The 25,660-nt window shown below is 40.3% G+C and overlaps 1 protein-coding gene across 6 annotated transcripts in view; it reads left to right on the top strand.

Moving 5' to 3' along the window:
* The first annotated feature begins 12,733 nt into the window (after window positions 1-12,733).
* The window catches only part of DCUN1D1 (defective in cullin neddylation 1 domain containing 1), a 37,454-nt gene continuing 24,527 nt past the window's right edge, over window positions 12,734-25,660 (top strand). Inside the window, exon 1 of one of the 6 annotated variants that reach the window (XM_047731367.1) lies at window positions 12,734-12,829. In XM_047731367.1, the coding sequence (XP_047587323.1) occupies window positions 12,818-12,829 (12 nt within the window). In that variant the 5' untranslated portion in view covers window positions 12,734-12,817. Of the gene's footprint in view, window positions 12,847-17,127; window positions 17,319-17,708; window positions 17,728-17,979; window positions 18,605-25,660 lie in introns of those variants that run through there. The other 5 variants (XM_047731390.1, XM_047731372.1, XM_047731400.1 and 2 more) reach the window with 5 other exon arrangements.

Below are 25,660 nucleotides of genomic sequence, written 5' to 3'. Positions count from 1 at the left end.
CAGCGCCATAGAACCTCCTAGAAGTGCCAATTCCTAGTCTACACGTAATGAATCAAACACTGGGGTGTGACCCAGCAATTTGTTTTAACAAGGCCTGCAGGTGAGATGTTGATGCATACTCAAATTCAAGAATCACTGATCTATATAGGTCTGCTTCACTGCTGCTTACTGCTTCTGAGCAGAGCAGGGTTCGCAAATGCTTAAAGGGACCAGACGCTCAAGAGAGAAGAGGTTAAAGCAAAGTGGCGGGGTTTCAGGGATGAGGTCTGGCTTCAGAAAGCGGCTGTGCCTCTGCTCCCCCCAGCAGGTGCCAGGCCAGGCGGGGAAGTGGGCTCAGATGAGTCACCTCTCCGACAGCTTACAGGAAGCCAGAAAACCAACTTTTCACGTGGAATCTTGTGATTTTTAAACGTTGGCAAACTGTTCAGTATTGTTGTCACTATTCTGTGTGCCTAACAAGCAAGGCTTCTGTTAGCAGCTGCATGTTGGAAGGACTGGTTAGGGAGGCCACTGATTCACTGGCCTGGCTCCTGAAGAAGAGAGAGCCGGCTCTGGAGGTCCTTGCTGGAAAACCCAAACCCAAACCTTTTATCATGCTCCTGGGAAAAGCCTGTCAATTCTTTTCTCTAAGCAGCTCCTGGATCAGCCACAGGTTTGAGCTCATAGAAACAAGTGGAACATCTGTAATTGGAAAATGGGCAGTGTCACATTGTGTGATCCATCTGGAAGAAAGGACAGCTCTGCCGTGGGGCAGATACAGATTCCATGAGTCCTGAGGCTTATACAATTTGGAGGGACCTTATTTAAGAAAAATATGTGAAATTATGAATACAAAGTTACTTATGAAAGTACAAAGAAATCTTAACCAAATGTGGGAAATGTTTACGCTTGCAAATTTTACAAAGAGCAAATGCCCACTGCCTTGGAAGGGCCCACCCAAGCTCGGGCCCTGGGGCATCAGGTGTCCCCACACATCTGCCTCGGTCCTGGTGACCACTGGGAGGCAGGCAGGGGTTAGGAGGGGACTGGAGGGGCTGGTGTTCTGGGTTCTGGTGATGTTGTATTTCTTGACCTGCATGGGAAAGTGGATACCAGGGGGGTTTATTTTGTGATTTGTTAAGCTATTCACTTACATTTTTTTATAGTTTTATGTATCTTTCATAATTTGAAGAAATATTTGGCCCTTTTCTAAGTCAGCAAAAGTATACATTTCATTGGGTAAACTGGTTCTTCAATAAACATTTGTTGAATGAATGCACAAGTAAATGAATACCTTCAAATCTATTCAGCCACTATATATCAAGGGCCTAAATGTGTAAGGGTCCCTGCTAGGTATTTTGTTATTAAATACATTATAGTAGGACATCTGGGTGGTTTAGTCAGTCAAACGTCTGCCTTTTGCTCAGGTCATGATCCCAGGGTCTGGGATCAAGCTCCCTTCAGGCTCCCTTCTCCCTTTCCCTCTGCCTGCTGCTCCCCCTTGCTCATGCTCTCCATTCTTTGTCAAAAATAAATAAATAAATAAATAAAATCTTTGAAAAAATACATTATAGTATTTGCTATTTAAGTAGAAGGAGAAGTAAAAGAAATTTTTTTTTTTTTTTTTTTTTTTTGGAGAGAAAGAGAGAGAGAGAGAGAGCTCATACATACACCATGGTTGGGGGGGCGGTGGCAGTGGAGGGAGAGAGAGAATCTTGAGCAGGCTCCATACCCAGGGGCTCAACCTCATGACCCTGAAATCATGATGTGAGCTGAAATCAAGAGTCAGATGCTTAACTGACTGAGCCACCCAGGTGCCCCTAAGTAAAATTTAATGAAAGAAATAAAATAGGGGTACCTGGCTGGATCAGTCAGTGGAGTATGTGACTCTTAATCTTGGGGTGATGGGTTTAAGTCCCACATTGGGTGTAGATCTTACTTAAAAAAATAATTATTTTATTTCATCATTTTAAAAGGTTAATCTTATTTTTTTTACTATCTTATATATAAAACTAAAAATATAAAAATATATTATTTTATATATAAGCTGGATACAGGCTTTAAAAAGTAAAGATTTAAATTAATACCATTAACCAAAGTTCTATTATTTATAGCTTTAAAATTTCTTAATCTACAATCATACAATTTTTTAAAATGTTAGGTAGAAGGAATACAAAAAAGAAATTAGTATTTATTTAACATAAAGGCCAGCTGAATAATATTTTAAAATCATGTGTAATTCCACACACTAACATAACCACTATTATTATTTCCTTCAATCTTTTATTTATAGGTACACTTCTTACATAGTTAAAGTCATAGTGTCCAGTGGGTGACTGGGTGGGTCAGTTGGTTAAGTGTCCGATTTTTGGTTTCGGCTCAGGTCATGATCTCAGGGTTGTGAGATCTGAGCCCTGCGTTGGGCTGTGCTTGATGCAGACTCTGCCCGAGATTCTCTTCCTCTATTCCCCCCACCCCCACCCCACCGATCTAGTTCTCACTCTACAAATAAATAAATATTTTAAAAAATTCATAGTGTCTATAAAATTTCAATCCTGATTGTCTGTACCTAACACATCATAAGCATTTTCTATGTTGGTACATGGTCTTCATAATTCCAGTTTTAAAAACTGCATAATTATTCCTTAGCTATTCCCAGTAAATGGATAGAATATAATTTATATAACTATGCTTCTAATCTTAGACATTCAGATTATTTTTAATTTTTGCTATTATAAAATAATGCAGTACTTAACATTTGGATGTACATCGCTTTCTTTTCATATTACAGTCCTATGCCTCAGGATACATATCCCTCAATTTTCTTTTTCTTATAAACGCATGTATTTCATTTGTGCACTCTGAAAAAGAACCAGAATTAGAGTGGAAGTGAGAGAAGGAAAAAGGTGGGGAGATGATACAAAGGGAACATCCCTGCCCAGAGATATTCAAAATTGTTCACCTTGATTGACTCCAAGACAGGACTTCAATTTTATTGCATTAAAATTCATAGAATACATTTTTCTCCTATCAGGGATGTTCTTCTACATTCCGTTGGTCACCGTGGATGTTCCGCCCAAACTGGCAGGGTAGGTCCCTCTCTGGAGAATCCATTTCTCAGATAGTCAGAAACTATAATAGCTATCAAGAAAGATTTTTAGTAGCCAAATGTTGCAGATTTGCAATTGCCTGATTATGCTCTAGATGACATTTCATTCCAACTTAATTGAAGAAATTGAGCATCTATATTGTTTCTATTTTCTGTATCAAAAATCTGGACAAGTAGTGTGGTGATTTTTTTTTCTGATTTGTGAATGTAATTGCGTGAAGAGTCATAAAAAGCTTTTTATTGTACACTTAATTACCTTGTCTATGAAATCTGGGCATAAGTATGGGCAAAACACTCAAAGACAGGCATAAACAAAACACAATCCTTCTGCTCAAGCAGTTTATATTTTAAGCAATAGGGAACATAAATGTGAGTCAATTAACCTTCTAAATAAAGTTTATGTTCTTAAAAAAAAATATATATATATATATATGTATATATATATGACACTCCAAGGAATGTAAACACAAACCGGACAGTTGAAGATCTTAAGGAATGATGGGGTGACTTTTTTAGGTGAGTTAATGATGTTGTATTTTTTTTTTCTAAAATCCCCTTCTTTTAGAGAGATGGAAATGAATTAGAATAAAATGAACTATATCTGAGATTTGCATCAAAATTATGCAGACCATGGGAATGGTTGGGACAAGGTTGACCTTGAGTTGATAATTGTCAAAGTTGGGGGAAGGGTACATTTGGGGGATTTAGTCTACTTTTGTATATATTTGAAAAATTTTATAAATGACTACACCATATTTAGCTTTCCTTGGGCTATGAAATCAAAGCACTAATTATGATTGGAGCCTCAATGATCCACCAACAGCACATGGTACTCTCTCAACCTTCATATCCTACCCAGCCTGCCTGCCTGGCCTTTCTTCCTGGGCCTCTCCCCAACTCTCACCATGAGCCTGATCAGCTTGCAGCGTCTGTCCTGCATTACTTTGAGGTCCCTACCTGGAAGGGAGATGTTGACAAAGAAGCTTGGTTAGTGAGAAATTGTTCTTCCTTTGACCCCTGCTTGAACTTTTAGATCTATGTTTATTTGGGAATAAAATAGAAATGATTCAGCTTATGAATTTCCTCAGGGCCGGTGGAATCCTGAATGCTCTTAGATGACTTTATTCATTCTAAGCTCTAATTGAAACCGCAGTGTGGAAACCGGTTGGCTCTTCTCTTATATATTCTATCTGTTCGAAGCAACAACATCTCAATTCCTGCTTCCTTGGCATCGGGTTGAATTAATCAATAGAGTACATAACTAACACACAAAAAAAGCCAAACAGAAAATCTTCCAGTAAGACAAATGGAAAATTACAAGATAAAAACTTAACTTTTTGCAGCTTTTCAAGTCAGGTAAAAGAGATTCATTTTTCCTTCGATTTGAATTGTTTTGAATTAAAATTGAAACGGATAGTATAAATCTGAGATACTCTCAGAAACCATTTCTTTTGTTGTATTCCCTCTTTGTTGAAGCTCTTCCCCCTTAACTCATTGAATTATATCACTGTAATTACCCAAGTCACTGTCATTAAATAGAAAATCTTGTGCCACCATTTTTATTTTCGATTTACAGTAGACAAGATGATCCTATCAATGAGAAGGGAGTAAATTTTTAATATTTTGAAGGCCTAACATCTATTCTAATTTAAATAACCAGTTTAATGGTTCCCAACCTCTTTGCCTTTTAGATTCTTTTTAATTATTTCTATAAACAGGGGCTTTCGGCATTAAAACAATTTTTCCCCCTAACAAAACACATATATTTATTAACAGGTCATCAAGTAACTTCTCCATTTTTTCAAAGTGTTCAAAGAACACATGTAGTTCATAACGAGCTTGGAAAAATATGTATTATCACCCTGAACTAAAATAGCCCCAGTGAAAAGGAAAGAATTCCAATTTGTGAGCAGGTGAAAGCTTTTGTTTTTTCTTTAGCTAAGCCATTTCTGTTAGACTTTTTTTACATAGTGAAAATGGTCTGTGATCTATATTACCACCTTTGCAAACTGTAATTGTGGTAATAGCTCTACTCATTAAATTGTGTCATTCAGAGCTCCTATAAAAGATCCTTGGTAGCAAAAAAGATAATAGGTTTTCTTAAAGATGATTTTTCCCTTTCTCATTGATAGGCATTACTACACATAAAATTGCATGAACTAGTAAATAATCTTTTGGGTATATACTTTCTTACATTCTTTTCCTTCTGTGTTTTCTTGCTGTAAAACCAATGTCCCTGGCCATTGCCAGGGAGGAGAGGCATCTTGAGGCTGACACGTGGACATGGGCTCATCAGGCAGGCAGGTGGTAAAACAAGGGGCTTATTTGGAAGTTCTTTATCTCCCTACTGACCGTCTCTTCTCCCCCTTGAGTGTTCAGCCTGGTTCAATTCGGTTCATTGGGCAGAGTGTTAGCACAGTAGACAATACTTTAGGAGACCTACAAATGTAGGACGCATGGTCCCTGCTTTGGAGGACGTGAAGTCTAGTCATCAGTAGAGGAAAAATGATGTGGGCAGAAATACCTAAGCTGAGAGGCAAAATGAGCCAAGTGCTCTAGGGATTTCAAACAGCCTGGTTGGACTTGAACAGGTGTGTGTGTGTGTGTGTGTGTGTGTGCGCGTGTGCACACACGCACGCGTAGGGGGTTGTCACCTCTAGCCATAGGGACTGAGGAGCATGATGGAGGAACTGGATATTGAAAGAAGAGGAAGCCTGGGGAGGGTAAAGATAGGGAGATGGGGACAAGGGTATTGCTAACAGAGAAGCAGTACCATCAGGAGATCTGTCTTGTCTATCTATGGAATTGGTCTTACATAATTGTGTGAGCTGGTTAAGCAGTCTCTCTGAGCCTTTGTCTCCATGTCTAATGTTGGAACTTAAAGGCCACCATCCAGACAGTCAGGAATGGATGTTGGATGTTAAAAGTAAGGGAGATCAGGAGAAGGCTGGAAGTCACAAGCATGAGATGGGATTTCGTGAGGATGGACTGAAAGCTGTGTCAGTTCTTGTGACCTCTGACCTTGACATCCAGGCTATTCTGCAGAAGGGAGGACCCTAGGTCACAGAGCTGAACACAAATACCTGGCTCAGGAGTTGGAGAAGCTGAAGGGAGAATCCAGGACAAAGAGAAGCTGCAAGCTTAGTTGCTGATTCATGCCAATGAGATGAATCAGCACATCAGCAAATTGTGTGTGAGCCACAAAATGGCCACTTCCCTTCTGCTCTCCAAATCTCCAAGATTCGCCCTTATGGCCCACCCTAATAGAAAACATAAGAAAGGGAATTCAGGGAAATATAGACCAGATGCTTTCCACACCATCACAAAGTGTATCCAGAGTATGGAGCTTCTAAAAATTAAGCTAAAGAATTAAGATGGTATCAACATAAGTGGCCATTGGAATTTTCTGAGACAGAGGACCAACAGTGAAGTTGACCTTAAGGACAATGAAGTGGTGAGCAGGACAGATTGGAGGGTCTGACTAGGAAGCTCAGAACTCTGGTGAGTAGTAGCAAGGGGATTCAGGAGGTTGGAGTAGAAAGGGAAGTGGAAAAGCTATGCCTAGAAATTTCACTGCTATGGCCAGTACACAAAGCTTGCTTTTGTATGTTTGGCGAAGAGAGTGGATCTACATACAAAGCACTGCCCGCCCTTGACATTGGTGCACTTGTCCATCCATTTTCTTCAACATTAAAAATTTCAGTGGCCTGGGTCAAAGTCCCGAGTTTGTGACCCTAGAAGTTTGTGGTCCTAAAGAGAGAAGATCAGTGGATGTTTGCTATGTTTTATGACACCCAACAATAGCAATTGAAAATCCTTTTTCGGTTTGGGGAATTTTTCTCACTAAGAATCCTGCTGGAAGCCGGTACATCATTGTCTCAGCTTACTTTTAACCTAGGGAGACTCCAATTTGTAAGAAGACAGGAAGAAGCAGGCACCAAACAGAACTACCTTTTTATTACTGAGTAGTATGCTGTTACATGGATATTCCACATTTGCTTTATCCATTCACTAACTGACAAACATTTGAATATTTTCTAGTTTTTTTCTATTATATATAATACTGCTGTAAATACTTGTGTACCTGTCTTCTGGATTAACATCTAATAGTGCAATTGCTGGGTCATATGGTAACTTTAAGTTGTAAGAAATTGCCAAACTATTGTCCAGGTTTCCATTATACATTTCCATCAGCAGGGCATGAGGATCAGGTTTCTCTACATGTTCACCCAAACTTGGGAAGGTCCATCTTTTTAATTATAGCCATTCTTGTGGATGTGTAGTGCTATCTTGTGGTTTTAATTTGCATTTTCCCAATGACCAATGATGTTGAATTTCCATAAAAATTTTGGGATCAACTCATCAACTTCTACAAAGCCTATTGGGGTTTTGATAGGGATTGCACTGAATCTATACAACTATTTAGGGGAGATTTGCCATCCTTTCAATCTTGAGTCTTTGAATCCATGAACATGGGACATTTCTCACTTATTTAGATCTTCTTTAATTTCTCTCAGCAATGTTTTATAATTTTCAGTGTACAAATCTTTCACTTCTTTTGTTAAATTTATTCACAATTATTACTTTTTGATCCTGTTGTGAGTGAAATTGTTTTCTTAATTTTAGATTGTTTGTTGCTAGTATATAGTAATACTATTGATTTTAAAAATATTGATCTTGTATCCAGTGGCCTTGCTGAATTCATTTTTTTGTTCTAGCTGCTTTGGGCAGGGGCTGGGGGACTCCATAGAGTTTCCTATGTATAGGACAATATCATCTGAGAATAAAGATAGTTTTACTTCTTTTTTCTAATCTGGGTACCTTAAACATTTTTTTTCTTATTGAACTGGTTAGAACCTCAGTTCAAGGTTGATTAGAGGTGGAAAGAGTAAGTATCTTCACCTTATTCCCATTATAGGGAGAAGTAGTCAGTCTTTCACAATCAAGTATGATAACACTAGTTTTGTTTTGTTTGTTTTGGAATTTTTTGTAGATGCTCTTTATCAGGTAAGGAACTTCCTTTTTATTCCTAGTTTGTTGAACATTTTTACCATGAATGGAGTTAGGTTTTATTAAATGCTTTTTCTGCATCTATTGAGATGGTTGTATTGGTTTTTTTTTTAATCCTTTTTTTTCTCCCATCACTTTTCTTTTTTCCTTTTTAAAGATTTTATTTATTTGTCAGAGAGAGAAAAAAACACAAGCAGGCAGAGCAGGCAGAGGGAGAAGGAGGCTCCCCACTGAGCAAGGAGCGTGATGTGAAACACAATCCCAGGACCCTGGGATCATGACCTGTGGTGAAGACAGACCCTTAATGATTGAGCCACCCAGGTGTCCCTGATTGTATTGTTTTTGTCTTAGTCCTATTAATATAGTATTTTACATTAACTGCTTTTCAACTATTAAATCAACCTTGCATTCCTGTGTACATGGTCATGGTATATAATTCTTTCATACATCATTGAATTTGGTTTGCTAATATTTTTTAAAGGGTTTTTGCATTTATGTATTAAGTCTGTAGTTTTGTGAGGGTTTTTTTGTTGTTGTTGCTGTTCTTTTTGGTTTCACATCAGGAGAATACTGACTTCATGGAATTGACATTTGTCTTGCTTCTATAGGTAAATAGAATTTGCATTATTGTAATTCTTGCATTTATTTGTTTCTTCTTCCTTTTGAGAAACAAGTTTTATAAGTTATTTTTAAAACAGAAACTAGATCTTATCTACTGGTTTGATCACCAAAATTTAATAGATGTTTCATCTGAGAACCCGTGCAGGGTCCTCTCTTCACACTGTCTGTTGATTGCAGACAGGGGCAGAGACAGATGGCATACCAGGACCTAACTACCTCAAAGTCAAACTTCCCAACTGATCACAGACAAAAGAGAAAGCTGCCCCCGTCTTTTTCTCTTCTGTAGTGTAGAGGGATAGAAAAATGTTTCTTGAGTAGTCATTTACCATTGTTGTGACTTCTTATCATAGACCCTTGAGCTATGGGGAAGAAATGTGATAATTATATATATATAACCAGTCAAATTCGCTCTGCTGATCAAAGTGTCTTATTTTTTTTTTAAGATTTCATTTATTGAGAGAGAGAGCACAGTGGGGGAGGGACAGAAGGAGAGGGAGAAGGACAAGGACAAGCAGACTCCCTGCTGAGTGGGGAGCCCAACACCGGGCTCGATCCTAGGACCCTGAGATCATGACCTGAGCTGAAGTCCGATGCCTGACTGACTGAGCCACCCAGGCGCCCCCAAAGTGTTTCTAGATGCCAAAGCCATATCAAGTGTTAGAAGAATCTTTGTGTTGATACAGTGTTTGGAAGGAATCGACTATCTAACCAGTGTTTACCTCTTCATGTAATCTTAATATTTGTTATGATCATGGTTGATTTGGGTTATTTTTCAGTGTATGAAACATAAAGAACAATCACAACGCTCTACTTGAGGGTACCTTTTGATTAAAGAGGCATCCAAACATAATAGGAAAGAACTGCTTTTTCCCCCCAACATCACTTTAAACAACTTTCTTCTTCTCGAAATAAACCAAGTCACCTCAGACTGAGACTCACTGCTATTCATTCTTTAGAAGGTCACTCATGTGTTACCTCTTCTAGATTGAGCAGGTAACCACCACAGCATTACCTATGCTGTCTCAGTTATTCTCCACACAATACTTGGAGGTATAGGTATTTTATAGATGAAGAAACTGGGGCTCATATTAAGAAATATGCCAACATCGGGGCGCCTGGGTGGCTCAGTGGGTTAAGCCTCTACCTTCGGCTCAGGTCTTGATCTCAGGGTCCTGGAATCGAGTCCCTCATCGGGCTCTCTGCTCAGTGGGGAGACTGCTTCCCCGCTCTCTCTGCCTGCCTCTCTGTCTACTTGTGATCTCTCTCTCTGGCAAATAAATAAATAAAATGTTTAAAAAAAATATGCCAATATCACCTTTTCAAAAGATTTTATTTATTTATTTGAGAAAGAGAGACTGAGATAGTGACAGAGATCACAAGTGGGGAGGAGAGGAAAAGCAGTCTCCTCACAGGGAGCCCGAAGTGGGGCTGGATCCCAGGATCCGGGTATCATGACCCGAGCCAAAGGCAGTTGCTTAACTGACTGAGTGACCCAGGCTCCCCGCCAGCATCACCTTTATAATAAAATGGTAGAGTCTGGTTCCAGTGCTGATCTAGGTAATTGAAGCCCACCCTCTCCTGCTACACACAGCCACTGGTCCCCCCCCCCCGCCCCGCCCTGGAGTCCTGCTGGGCTTCTCGGATGCAGTACCTGTAAGCCGTCTCAGAGACCCTTTTCTCACCCTCCCCCAGAGTTTCCACATCTGATCCTGGGTTCCTGGGGTGGGTGGGCAGGGACGCCAGAACTGTTTGGTTCTTTCTTTGTATGTCTAGTACCTCATACTGTGGCTGATGTGCAGGTATTCAACAAACGTTGAAATAATGACCTAGTGAGAGAAATTGTGCCTCCCAGACTTTTGAGCTCAGATTTGAAACTGGAAGGAAATCAGGAATATATCTAACCCAGACTTGCCAGTCAGTGGAGTCGAGGCTCCAAGAAGAGAGCTGTGATTTGCCCAGTCATCCAGAGATAGTCAAATTGGAACACAGTTGTCTTAGTCCATGGCTTTCTCAGGGAACCCGTAGGCCAGTTTCTGACATTTCAAAGCTGATGCCGCTCTTCAGTTTGTAAGGTATATAAAGGTAATGCACATGTAAAAGTAATAACAAGGGATCTGACTTTTAAATCATGTAGAGGTAACGTTGCATGAAAAAAGTTCTAACTACAGTGACTTCATGAGGGACTTGAGACTATTCATTACCTCTTTTGAGAAATCATCTGAAGGATTGGAATCAAATTTTAAGACTTTTCTCAGCTGAAACATCAACCAAAGCCCTGGGCCTGGGGGACAGGACTAAGAACTTGGGTTCTGAGCCAGACACTTCACCCAGGGTGTGATTGTCATATGTGCCCAGCTTGAGTGAGGTGTTCGCTTACACATTTTGCAGCTCTGTTGTTACTCTGTGGGGCTGGATCCTATAGATCAGGAATGAAAATAATCCCTTCCTCTCTCCTGACCCCTCCCACTGGCTGTTTCTTCCAGCCAGACCTGATCTGCCAATTGTGCTGTCACCAGAGCTCGCCCACCAGGCCTGACCCTGGGCCACCGTGCTTCCTCACCACTGAACCCTCATCCCCCGCACCCCTCTTTCAGGTCAGGCTGTCAACAAAATCAGGGGACTGCTTCAAATTCCTTAAAATTCATTGTTTTGTTTCAAAGTGGTGATATGCAACCACAATATTTTCCTTCCAGTTGTCTGAGGGTGGCCATGTCACGCATTTTCTCTCTGAAGATCTCGGCCCAATCGTCTCCTCTCCCAAATGTCCTGAAGGGTCCTCTCAACGTATTAACCCATTTGGGCTTCACTTGCAGATTCCTTCACTGACTGCTTCTTTCTGTAGATTTGCTTTCAAAATGATAACCTTACATTAGGAGCTTCTTTGTGATTTTTATCATATTTTTCTCTTTCTTAGGGGTGTAAGCTAATCTGACCCCAATTTTTTTTTCTAGTTGAACCACCTTAGCTTCCCAATTCTAAATAGTTTTGTCCTACTCTTGGTTATATATAGATATAACCAATTTATTTGGTTTTCATTTATTTCCTGGAAGTAAGAGTACTTATTTCTCCCACTTGTAATCTATTTCCAGGCAAGACACTGTCTGGACCTGTGCTGGCCAATGTAGTAATTACCATATGCGGTAACAGAACACTTGAAATGTGACTAGTCCAAATTAAGATGTACTTTAAGTATAAAATACAGATCAGATTTTCAAGACCTGCTCTGAAAGAAAGAATGTAAACTACCTCAGTAATATCTTAGGTTAAGTACATGTTGATATTTTGGATCTCTTAGGTTAAATATTATAAATAAAACAGGGTAAGCCTGTTTCTTCCCAGTCTTCTAAATGTCAGCACTAGAAAATTTAAAATTTCCTATGTGCCTCACATTCATAGCATGCATTATATTTGCCATACAGTGCTAGTCTAGGTACTTCATACACTTAGAAATGAATGGATAAGCGAATGAATGAGATAAGCTCTACTTTCCTGATCTCTGAGGACAGCTCCTAATTGTCTACCAGGAAGGAATCAAACAAACTCCGGTTTGATTGCACCTTACCACAATTCAACCCAATCTTCTCATTTTGTAATTGAGAATACCCAGTCCCAGAGAAATTTGCATGCCTTCTGTACTATGCGCTGAATAAAGACAGGAAGGCAAGGTGTTGTTGACTTAATACTGGCATTTTCTCTGTCATCATCAGTGGCAAATGCCTTAGTGAAGATACCCAAAGTATCCAGGGATGGACACTCTGGATTCTGGAGGGCTATCAACTGTACTACCTGTAGAGCTGTTTCAGCCTTCACAATTTCAATGAATTTACTCTCTGCAACTGACCAGAGCTGTCTAAGACAGACACGTAGGCTGAGCTGGAGTCTCATGTGGGAGGGGCCAAGCGGGACTGGGTGGGGAGGTCCAGGATTGACACTTGACATTGTGTCAATTATTGACACATGGGGTTGACATGTGGGACATTGTGACATCATCAGTGATGGTCTCAGATGGTTTCCCATTGCTGGGCCTCCAGTCTCAGCTGATACTGCAAGTTCATTCCTCTACCATGAGTGTGGAACAGCTAAAATCAACAGATCCACATGTACCTTGAGGTGACAGACTGGTTCTGGTGAATACTCCCTTTTCCTGTTTAGAGGAGACCCTTCTCTTTGCTCTTTTGTGTGAAGAGGACAATGGTGCTCATTTTTCTAAGGATTCCTTAAGGTTTATCCTTTTGTCCTGATTAAGGATTCCTATTCAAATAGTTCAGAATGTGGGGGAAAGAGTCCCAGGCAGTCATTCATTTCTTCAGGTCACACTGTTCATTCTTACTAGGGAAAGGAGAGCCAAAAGGCTTCCATTTCTTCCCCTACTCCGGTGAGTTAGGCATTAATTTGGGGCTCTGGCTCTCACATTAGATTCCTTGCAACTGCACTAGGGCCTGTCCCTGCCCCTGCGGCCTCGTCCTGTCTGCTTCACCCTTTAAAATATTATCATTCTGGATCAATAAGACTGAAATGCCACGTTTTAGTCAAACTAAAATAGGTTGCATTGGTCAGTCTCATTTACTCCTATGTATTTATAACTAGGCGGGCTTGAATTCAATAAGCACATTTATGTAAATGTTGGGCAAAATCAAGTCCACCCAAGTGAAGTATGTGGGAGGGTGGTGGCTGTGGATCCCAGACTAGTGCCTTTGAACTGTAACTATGTATACATGGTTCCCCTGCAGGCTTAATTTTAGCTAGATGAACTACCCGAAATGTTAGCAATCTGTCTCTTCAGATTACTTTTGCTCTTTCCCTTTGCTACAAGACAGATTTTAAAAGTATGGAATCCTTGGTTTCACATGTTTCTTTAAACAGAACTGTAACAATTTTATCAGTGATTATATTTATCTTGACATGAATTTTTAAGCATCCAAGGCAATATGCATTTTTAAATAGTTGCATGTTTTACCTTGAAAAGTTACACTATCTATAAATACTCTATATTAATGTGTCCATGTAGCTATAATGCACAGTGAATATATATATGTATGCATGTACTTTCTCTGTGTGTATATACACACACATATGTTATATATAGAGTGTGTGTCTATAGATACAGAGGGAATGAGAATAGCGGATTTCAGCTGGATGGTTCCACCTTATTTCTTATTTTGTGTTGAGATTGTCACTTAGGAAATAATCTTTGCAAATTCTGCTCTTAAAAAAAAAACTCAAAGTCTTAAATATCTGAAACCTCATGACAAAAAAGTATCGTGAACATGTTAAGGAATATTCCTCAGTTGATCACATATTGTAATTTGTGCTTTATCTTCGGGACTTTTCCATTTCAAAAATAATCGGGACAATTTTAACAAATATGTTTCTCTCAATAACGATGACTGAGTGATAATTCTCCATTTCACATTCAGTTCTGTAGCTTGTAAGTGCTGTAATGGGTACAGTTGCTACTACATTTACCATCTGACCATATGGTGTAACATACATCTGCCAAAGAGGACAGACATTCCTTTACAATAACAAACATAGGCATAGTCTAAAGGCAAATCGGCAGACATCAGATATCTCCCATTTATTATCATGCAGCACATTCTATGTCATATATGTCAGATACTTGCTTTGACACTGAAAACTCCAAGATGTGTGCAGCTGGGTCTCTGGCTTGGAGGAGTACACAGTCTGGCAGGGGAGGTGGTCATGCGGGCAGATGATTATCCTGTGATGTCATGATGTCCTAAGTGTAATAGAAGCATTTATGAGGTGTCACAAGTGCAGAAAGAAAAACAATGCCTAACTGCTGGAATCCGGGAATGAATGAGGTCAGGAGATAACTGCAGAGAAGATGGTCTTTGAATTGAGTATGAGGTCTTGGTTGGAAATACAGTGTGGTGGTTAAAAGAATCGTCTGTAGCCAGACTACATGGGTTTAAAAATCCCAGCTCTACGGCTTACCAGAAAAGGAAACTTAGGCATGTTATTTAACCTTTCTGTGCTTCTGTTTCCTCCTCTGTAGAATGGGCATAATCACTGGGCACAGTTCATAGGGCTGAAGTGAGGATTTTGTAAGTGTGTGCCATGGGCACAGAACAGTGCATGGCACATGGAAAGCTCTCAAAAGGTATCAGCTTCAAAACCAGGGATAGCAGGAGGAGAGAAAGCAAGGAGACCTAAATGAGTACTTGGCTTATCAAAACTGAAATTTGAGGTGTATTTGTGTGGAAGGTGGGAGGAAATGACAAGGTTGGTGGACAGATTATGGCGAGAGAGCCTCATATGCCACACCCATGAGGCTCATGTTTATGGGGCCTATAGAGAATTTTAAGGAACAAATTCGGGTTTGTATTATAGAAAGATACATCTGGAGCAATGGGGAATGAGTAAAGGCCAGATTAGTTAGGAGGTTACTGATGAGAAGAGATATGATCAAGGCTCGGCTAGTGGATGGAGGGTAGGGTGGAGAGTCAAAGTTAAAATTGATAAGACCTGGTGACCGATTAGATTAAGGGGTTGAGGTAGAAGGAATTGTGCATGACTCTTGGACTTCTAGTTTGGGTGATGTGGTAAAAAGACTGGAGGAAAAGCAGGCTTGGGATAAGGTTTGGGATTTGTCAAAATTGATGGGCCTGTGATGGTGATGGGACCAAATTAGTGTTTAGGCCTGCCACTCAGGAGCTGGAAGTCAAGATTCAGTACTCCTCAAGATCAAGGTAGCAGCTGACATTGTGGAAATGAGTGTAACACGGTGCAGATTGTATACAGGAGGAGATTCATTGATGGTTCAGGACCATTTCAGAGGCAAAGAAAGTTGAGCCAGCAAAGGGGAGTATTCATAGAAGAAGGAGGAAAATGTAGAAGAAAGTGGAATCATGGAAAATGATGGAGAGGAAATTCAAGGAGGAAGTGTTCAGATGCAGGAGAGAGGTCAAGTAGAATGAGAACTGAGAAATGTACTTTGGATCTGGCAATTAGAAAAAGAGCTTAAGAAAAACTGTGAGTTATTACCTTGGTTAAATATAACACTGTGGAGAAAGAGATACAGTGAATCCTTTTCATTAAGACCCTAGATGTTAGTTCATATTTCAGGTCAACTCTAGGGGAATTCCTGGAGAACCTCCAGGGATGTGGGCCAGCTTCAGGCTGGCTACACAAAGCAGATCTGTCCTGCCCTCAAGGAGCTGTTTACCCAGAACCTAGTAAGGGGCTGTGGTGACCACAGATCTGTCTTAGTAGAGGTCTGGGAACTCCTGATATATGGCTGGCTCCAGAAAGTGTTAAGTGGCCCTGGGGAGTTGCCAAAGAAGTTCTGTGGCTTTGATAAAAACTTCAAAGCCCTGAAGTTACAGGGTTGATCTGGTAGCTTATGCCCGTGTTGGAAGGAAAAAGGTGTTGGTGAGGATAGTGGTTAAGAGGTTGATTCAAGTTGGTTCTGTTCTGGAACACATCCAAACTCTTGGCTCAGTCTTAGATGTGATTTTTCTGATTAGGTTTGCTTCATTACCTGTTTTCTTATTTCCTTCATGTAGGTAAGTGTCTCATCTCTCCAACTGGTTAATCAATTTCTTAAGGATAGGGACCATACTCCAAACTGTTTTGAACCATTCCTGTCCAACTGAACCCTAGCTCAGAATCCTGGTATCCTCAGCCTCACCGGACTTAGAACCAAGAATAGATCAAGCCTGTACGGTGCACCTGGCGTGACGTCAACCATCAGCAAAAAAAAAAAAAAAAAAAAAAAAATTCCACAATACTTCCCAAAACTTATCCTAGTAAGGTTGACCTGAGGGGATATTTAGAGCAAATAGTAGGTGTTGATACTGCAATTTTTGAATGCGCTGGGCCTTGACCCCTCAGGACTCCTGGCCAAGAACTCCAAGGCCACCACACTGGTCTCCCAGTGGACACTTAGGTCTGGGAAGAACCTGTGCCATGCTAAAGGACATTATGGATCCCACGTGGCTAGATTAAGGTCTCCTCTGGTATGTCCACACAGGGGACCTGATGCAGTCCAGATATTGCACCCGGGGGGCCAAGAAGGAAACACAGGGTGGAAGTGTTTTCACTTCTTTTCTTTTTTTTTTTTTTTTTGTATTGATGGGGAGAGGTGGCTTGGGATGGATCTAGCGCCTCGGTTCTATTCCTTCCAATCTCCCTCGGCTGCTCAGGTTATTGGCCACCACTCGTCCCCTCCTCGAAACGGTGTAGACACAGCCGGCAGTGTCCTCCGGCGGAAGGAGCGCGTAGAAAGCGGAGGTGGGTGTCCCCCGGCCCCCCACCCAGCCGGAGACCGACCAGCGCGACGGGAGGATGTCAGCGCGTGGAGGGGCGTGCGTCGCCCCCCTTCCTCCCCCGCCCGCGACCCCCGCCCTGGGGGACCCCGCGCCCAGGGGAAGCCCCACGCGTTGTGCCGGACGCCCGCCCCAGTCCCTCCGCCTCCCCGAGGCCCGGGGCTGCCTCCTCGGGCCGCGCTGGGGCCGCCCCGCACTGCGCATGAGCGGGAGCCCGGCAAGCCCGTGAGAGGAGCCGCCGCCGCCGCCGCCGTCCATTCGCTGCGGAGCCGGAGGAGGAGGGGAGAGGCCTGGAGGACACCAACATGGTGAGGCACTGCGGCCGCCCGCCCGCCCGCCCCGCCGGCTGGGGGCCGGCGCAGCTGCGCACCCCCGCCCCGCCGCCCTCCGCCCCGTGGCGACCCCGCCGCCCCGAGCCTCTGCCCGCGGCCTCCGTCCGCTCCCCGGCGGGGCTCTCCTTCCCTCCTCTCCCTTCCTCCTTCGCCCCTTCCCGCCCGGGCGCCGCCGCTACGCGAGAGCCGAGGAGGCGGAGCGGAGCTGGGCCTAGTCGGGAGCCCCGGGGAGTTTGGGGCACGGGGCGCGGCCCCCGGTGCCCCTCGCCGGACCCGGCGCGGGGGGAGGAGGCGTTGGGGCGGGGGAGGGGATGGGGCAACGGCCCTGCCTCTGCCGGGCCCCCTCGCCGGCTCCATTGTGTCTGACCGGGGTCCGGGGTTCCGGGTGAGGAGCCTCCCCCCGCCCCGGAGCCGGGGCTTCCCCCTCCGCCCCGCCGGCGAGAAGGAAAGACTTTCCCGGTGCTCCTCTCTCTCCTCCTCTACGGTTCCAACACCCCTCAAGTCTCCAGGCTGTTTCGCTTGGGGTGGGGTATTAGCCCTTTTCCTTTCTCCATCACCTCTTGATGCGTCCCATGCCTTTGGAAAATGAGAGTTTAACTGGCCAGTTGGTGGAGGTTATAGTCGCCTCTCCGCTCAGAACGTGGGAAACCGCTGAGCTTGGGGGACTTGGGGGGGACAGGGAGTACGGAAGTGCAACCTGTTCTCATTTTATAAAATTAGGAGAAACAGACTTGCTACCTTTTGAGCACATGTTTAATTTGCTTGGAATGGGAGGAGTAATTGCTTTATTATGCCAGTTAAAGACCATTTGTGATTTCTAAAAAACAGTTTGTCAAGTTATTCCCCTCTTCTTTTTCTTTTGGGGGGACCCCCCCCCCCCAAACAACAGTCTTCTTCGTAGCTTGAAAAAGTGTAGTCAAGTTATCTGTTTACATTTTGGTAATCTTGTACCTGACTCTCTTGGGTTCTCTTTTTTCCAGAAGTGATGTTTGCATTATAGTTTGAGCATGAGTTGAATTCCATGCAGGTTACTGTATGGATAGACAGTAAAAATGATATTGTTGTCCTTTTGCTCATGGGGAACATAAAGGTCTCTTTGAGGACGGTATATGTGTGTGTCTGTGTTAAGGGAATGCCCCAGTATCTTTGTTTTTAGTTGGGCTTATTTCTGCTGAATAACACTTATCTAGCTCCAGCCTCTAACTTGGCAGAATTTCGGTGTCATGTATGGATATGTGGTTTGGTTTGTCATACATTCCATGGTAAGTTTCATGAAAATTTGCCATTTGTATTTGTAAGAAAACTTGCCATAAAGTACAGGTTAATGTTTGGATTGACATTGGCTGTGTTCAAAGATCTAGGAGGGCATCTAAACATTTTCTAAATTTTAAAGTATTTTGAGGGTCATAGACACTACTCCTGGAGTTTTTTAAGGCTCTTGGCATGTAGATAAGTAGGAAGTTTGAAGTAATGAAATGTAATTCCCTGGTAAACACTCTGTGAGAGCACTGAAATGTGCTCTGTTCGTAATAGTCTGTAAATCAGAAGCATCCTCTGACTGGCTCTTGATAGTGCTCGTCACCTGCTCAGGAATTCAGGATTTATGTGGTTCATGCAAGAGTTCAGCTTGGATTGGAGCTTGTAAGCTTCTGTCCTTTTGTTAATATTACATTAGCTAGTTTTGGAACTTAGCCATAACTCATCTAATGATACCCGTAGTGGCAACATATCACTAATTTAAAACACTTTCTGTGGCTGAATTCAGATCATGTCACTAGAATTGTCTTGGTATGCTCTCGTTAGTTTAGAAACTCAGTCACCATGCGCTCTAATAGAAGTTAGGCCATAGATTTTTCTAGTTAAGTTTCTCATCATAAATTAAAATTGTTTCTTGACAAAATTTTTGGGCTGGTATTTCTCAGTATGTGTAACTCAGCCTATTTCTAGAAGACATGTTATTGTTAATTCCAGGGTAGCTTAAATGATAGGATATCTGAAATATTTTGTATAAAAAGTGTTCAGTTAGCCCTACCTGACACATACATAGACCAAAAATAACTTCAAAACTAGACAATATTCTGTTATTCCTGAAAATCTTTTAAAAAGTATTCAGCATTTCTGAGTTGTTTTCTTATTTGTAAGATGACAGGATTGAATTTGATGATTTCTAAAGTTCTATTCAGATAAAAATTTTGACTCTTAATTTCATCTATTGTAAAAAGTGTGTACCAGGTAACCTACTAAATTTTTATATTCATGGCATAGGATTTTTAGACCAGAAATGGTTCCAGAGATTATCTGTTTTATTCCTCTTCCCTTTTACAAAAGAATAAATTGAGGATCAAGGAGGTTTTGAGGTTCAAATTTGCAAAACTGTTGCAGAACTGAAACTTTTTCTCCTGGTTTACTGTTTCTGCCAGTATTTGTGGTACATGTTATCTTAACTCAGATGGAATCTAGAGAAATTGTTGAAAATTGGATTTGATATTAAATTATAGTATTCGTATAAGAGGAAAACCCATGTGTTATTAATGAATGTTTAATAACAAATTTCAAAAGGATGACTAATGATGTTAATTATAATGCTTTTAATGGCTTTTTTAAAAATGTGGACTTAGAAATTTAAGATCGTACCTTCAGCAAATACAGAGTTTATAAGTCCAAATGAAGGTAGTCCTGTTTGTCTCTTTAGAACTTATTTCACATTCTTTTGCATGTCCATAAGTAAATTAAAGGAGGGCCTTAATTTATTTCAGCAGTTATTTATTAAACACTTTGTGTCAAGCATTGTTCTGGGCATTGGGCATGTGTGTATGTGTGTGTGTATATTTTGTGTTTTACAGAAAAAATGAAAATCCCTCCTCTTGTGATTGCTACATTTTAGTAGGGAGACACAAATAAATATAGTATATATTTTTCTTATACTATGTTAGAAGGTATTAACTGCTGTGGGAGAAAACAGTGTTAAGGAGGGGTAATGGGAGAAGGGTGGGGACACAGTGGTAGTGGGTTTGCAAAATGGTGTCTGCATCAATGATGAGGTGAATTTTGAGCAGACTAGGAGATGAAGCATTAAGCCATGCAGAAATGTAGTAAGACCAGTGTGGCTGGAGCACTGTAAGGCGGCAAGGGGTATTTGGGCATTAGAGCCGATGAGATCTGAGTGGTAAGGAGTAGAGATGGGTGGGTATGGGTGGGCATTGTAAGGATACTGGGTTTTTACTCCAAGAGAAATGGGAAGCCACTGAAGGATTCTGAGTGGTATGATAGACTATTTCTGTTCTCCTATAGTGTCCAGTTACAATATTATAGGCAGTAATTTTTTTTTAAAGATTATTTATTTATTTGACAGAGCACAAGTAGGCAGAGGCAGGCAGGGGTAGGTGGGGGAAAAGCAGGGTCTCTGCCGAGCAGAGAGCCCAATGCAGGGCTCTATCCCAGGACCCCGAGACCACAACCTGAGCCGAACGAAGGCAGAGGCTTAACCCACTGAGCCACCCACATGCCCCTGTAGGCAGTAATTTTTTAAAGCAGTTTTTAAAAACAACAAAACCCTTAGTATAATTTTCTTTACCTTGCAGCTTCTATATATAGGGTTTTCAATTCTGTTTAAGATGACTCTCTAGTATTCATTAAAAACTAGTTGACCATTGAGTTTACCTAACCATGCTGATTAATAAAAACAACAAAACCTCTTCCATGTATTGCTATTGAATATGTTCTAGTAGTTTGTACGTAGTTTAATAGCTATATGCAGAAAGTTGGGCCTCTGAAGAGAAAGAAGGACATTACATTTATTGAGAACATACTGTCTGCTAGTCAGGCAATTTACAACTGTTATTAATCTTCAGTCTTGACATGGGTATTGCTACGTCCTTTTAACATATCTGGAAATGGGGATTTAGCAGTTCTAAATGATTTGACCAGGGTTAAAGAGCTAGTATGTGGCAGAGCATGACTTAGAAGCCTGGTCTCTGATTAGCACACTTTATCTACGTTCCCATCTCCCCCCCCCCCCTTTTTTTTAAACCCAGCAAGTGCTCTTACAGTATAGGTGTGGAATTTTTTATTAGTTTCACTCTTGTTTCTTTGTTAACATATTTCCTAGTGACCTAGTTGTTTCTGTATCAAATGAAATGATCTGATGTAAACATTTAAGTAACTGAAAAACTTTAAACTCTCTCAGTACATACAGTAAAAAAGTTGAAAGTAAAATGAACTCTCCTGGTGGTGGTGGTTTGTTTTGTTTTAAGCTTAAAAAAAAGCCGAGCTCATTGAGTCAAGTTGCTGTTTCCATTATGGTCTTATGGGTTGGGTCAAGCATAATGAAAATCTGTGAGAAACCTCCTTTTTGAATTTCAGCGTGTGTTGTTCAAGTTGTGATAGTATGAGCCATGACATTTGATGAAGAGAAATAGTTCCAGATAGGATTCAGTTGCTTTGTGGACACAAATAAGCTCTTGAATAACCTGCTGACTAGTTTACTGTTTACCTAGTCATTTTAAGTGTACATACCCCACCTAAGAAAAAGCAAAAACAGCAGAGAAAAATGCCACTAAAGCATTTTTCATCACTTTGTTGAATCCCTTTTATGTAATTAGTACCTAATTACAAATGGTGATTAGGCTGCTTGTTTGCATTGTAAAATTTTAAGAGAGATTTACTTTTAAAGAGTTCTTTTCTGGGGTGCCTGGGGGCTCAGTGGGTTAAAGCCTCTGCCTTCTTTGGCTCAGGTCATGATCCCAGGGTTCTGGGATGGAGCCCCACGTCAGGCTCTCTGCTCAGCGGGGAGCCTGCTTCCTCTTCTCTCTCTGCCTGCTTCCCTGCCTACTTGTGATCCCTGTCTATCAAATAAATAAATAAAATCTTAAAAAAAAAAGAGTTCTTTTCTAAAGAATTCTTTTGCATTACACTTGTGAATCCTTCGACACAACATGGTGTTCAGCAACAGAGATAAATAGCTGAAGTTCATGGCCCATATCTTTGTTATATTAGGATATTTTCATTTCAGTAAACATTTAGAGTGCTTATTTATTATTCATAGGATTCTAAAATTTTTGGAATTAGGATTTGAATAGATACCAGATCTTAGAATTAGGAGATTTCATTTTTTAAGGATCATTTATTTATGAAATAAATATCACATGACTCTTGAATATTAGTCATCATTATAAGTTATTTAACTATGAAACTCTTAAAATGTCATTTAATTCTTTTTGTTTTGTTTTCGCCTGAGTAATCTTTTTGTTAATTCTAGATTTCTTTAGAGAAGATGTTTATGGAGAGGAGAAGCAAGTTTAAATTAGCTACCTTGACTAATTGTTAGAAGTTCAGAAATTAGTTTGGGGGAGCCAATTGAAATATGGCTAACAGAAGTATTTTAAGGAGGTTATTTCTGTTCTATTATAGATAATCAGGATTTAGTAAAAATAACTTTTTAATAGAACAGTCTTGCTGAAATCAAAACATTATATTCTGTTTATAGTGGAAGTCATCTTTTGGATATCTAGTAATTCTTAGGGTAAGGAGAAGAAAATCCTTTAAGTTTCTGTCAACAGTACTTTTTTTAATATATTAAAAACACTTTTTAAAAAATTTTAAGTAGGCACCATACCCACTGTGGGACTTGAACTCATAAACCTGAGGTCAAGAGTCTCCTGCTCTACTGATTGAGCCAACCAGGCACCCTGGGATACTTTTTTAAAAACTATGAGGAAAATCATACTGAACCAAACAAAACTGAGAAACATACAAAACCAGTTTGAATCTTACAAGTATACTTTCTATAATATTTTTTTCAGATGAATTGCTATTATATAAAACTTCATTGACTACAATAATTGTATAATTACACATTCAATTTAGTGTTAGTACAACACATCTTAAAGAAGAGTTGGTCATTGTAAGTACAGGAAGTTTATGGAAGAATGTTAAGAGGCACAGGCCTAACCATAAATAATCTAACCTGCAGATTATAATTTAAAATAATACTGAGTGTTTTTGTTTTGCTTAATACTTGAAATCATACATGTTTGTTTATATTTTGGGGGCATAACCTACACGTGTTATTATTTTCTCTGGGTTTTAAGCCTTCTCATTGGAGAAGGAAATACTGACTTTGAGTACCCTGCAGTTTTCCATCTCTACATTTAAAGATATAGATTGTGGACAGCTCTAAAAATAGACGATGACATGACAATAAACACATTTTTCTTCCCGTTGAATTACTTTTCTTAAAAAATGACCCATCTCCCTCTTCTCCCCTTCTCTTCCTCCCAAAAACCCTAAAAAGGACATTTCATCCCTAAATTAGCCTTTTATTTAGGTTGTGAGGGAATGCTTAATGGACAGTTATTAGTCAGAATGCAGATTGTTTACATGAGATTGAGGAAAGGTCAATTGATCACTTAACTTTTCTGTAAAAATAGGTGAAGAAATATTGCTCACAATTCCCCTCCTCCCTCCAGTTCACACATAATTAGTCAGTGGTTGCACTTTTGCCCTTTCTGTTTTCTCTTTCACTTGATGACAATTTGGAATAAATGGAAAGACTGCATGCCCTGAAGCCAGGCACCAGGGTTTCTTTCCTAGCTCTGCTACTTTTTGTATAAGTCTATCTTTAGATAAATTGAGCTCTGAGGCTTGGTTTTCTCATTGGTAAAGTGGAATCAGTGATAACCACCTTGTATGATTGTTAATAATTAAATATCTAGTGTAGTGCTGGCACACAGTAGGAGCTCAAATGTTAGCTGCTAGTTTTCTGGTTATGATTATTCTATCATTTGCATAAATATTTTTTTTCCTCTGGAGTATTCTTTCCTTCATGAACTTGAAAGGAGGCCTTACTGTGTGATAGGTACATTTCTAAGAGTTTAACCTGAATTAATTCATGTAACCTCACACCCTGTTTATAGATGAGGAAATTGAAGCACACAGAGATTAAGTAATTTTCCCAAAGTCACACAGCAATTAAGAGTCATAGGTGGGATTAAAATCCTGCCAGTCTGGTTTGAGAGTCTACACTAATCATATACTACCTCTCTGTACAGGTAGAAGAGAAGAGGATTTCTAACTTCTACCTAGATTCTTAGTCTAGCTTTCCTGCAGAACTTTGCCCTTAGGTGAAAGTCTTCTCTAGGAGTGGGTAGTCTCATTAGTTGAATTGATTTTTCTTCCCACTTTGACTTCAGACTGGTAATCTTACCAGGACTCTTTTATGGATGAGTGGCTTGGGATATTGTAACGTTTGGTTATAGCTGCTGAATACTATGTATCATATACGGAAAGTGTGATTTTTCTGGACTTAAACTAGCTCTTCTAAGTTTCAGGTAAAGTTAAACTGTTAATCATTGGTAAACACAGGAGATTCAATATACAGAGCATTTAGTGAGTATTATGGGTGATCACTACAGTATCTTGATTTTTAAAATGCCTTTTGTGAGCTAGATTCATCAAATCCTGAGAGAACTAGAATTAAGTTAGAAAATTAATTCTTTTAAAAGTGTAAAGACCTTAGTATCTCTCTCTTTTTTTCTGTGTTCACGCTGTATTTGAAACTTAAGGGTGAGATGATGAAAATTCAGAATAATAGAAATTATGTATCTTTAATTTTTTGCTTTTAAAATGCAATTTTTTTTGCATTTCAAAATGCCCTTTAAAATTATTTCCATTTTGGAATTATTAGGACTTAGTTGACTAGGAAATAATTTTCCATGTTCATTATTTTTCTGGAGGGTAATACTTAAAAGGAATTTCTTTTTTTTTTTTAAGAGAATAAACAAACTTTATTTTATAACAGTATTACAGAAAGCAAAATATCATTTAATACAACTTGAAGCTGCTATAAATCTAATCTGGCATCAGAACTATACATAGGGTCAAAAGCAAAGGAAAACATGTTCAATACCGTTAATAGGCCCCTATCAGGTCTCCGGTGTTGGCTGTAAGTGGTTTCGCTTCCTTACAACCACCAAAAACACCACCGCAGCCCCTGCTCCTCTCCCCAGTGTCCTCAAACCTGTGTGAATCATCCAACTATATCTGAAAGAGATACACCTGCTCAGTAACAAAAGGTCAGTTTTACAAGTACACAAGGAGGTTTAATACAAAGCAAGTGTGCTACACAAAGGGGTCAAATAATGGAAAGTCTTGAAATTTGGACATGTTAAGAAAGCACTAAGGTTTTAAGCTGCCTGAATTTTTAGTAGAAGGGAAGAAACGGTAGTTTCTCTTTTTCCTCCCTCCTTAAAAGGAATTTCTTAACATTATGATCATTATTGTAGAGCCTAAGTCCCTGTTCTTTTTTTTTTTTTTTAAGA

Source organism: Lutra lutra, chromosome 1 (genome assembly GCF_902655055.1).
Source record: "Lutra lutra chromosome 1, mLutLut1.2, whole genome shotgun sequence".
Lineage (NCBI taxonomy): Eukaryota > Metazoa > Chordata > Mammalia > Carnivora > Mustelidae > Lutra > Lutra lutra.
Note: the sequence above shows the minus strand (reverse complement) of the source record. Positions and strands in the feature narration are given on the sequence as shown.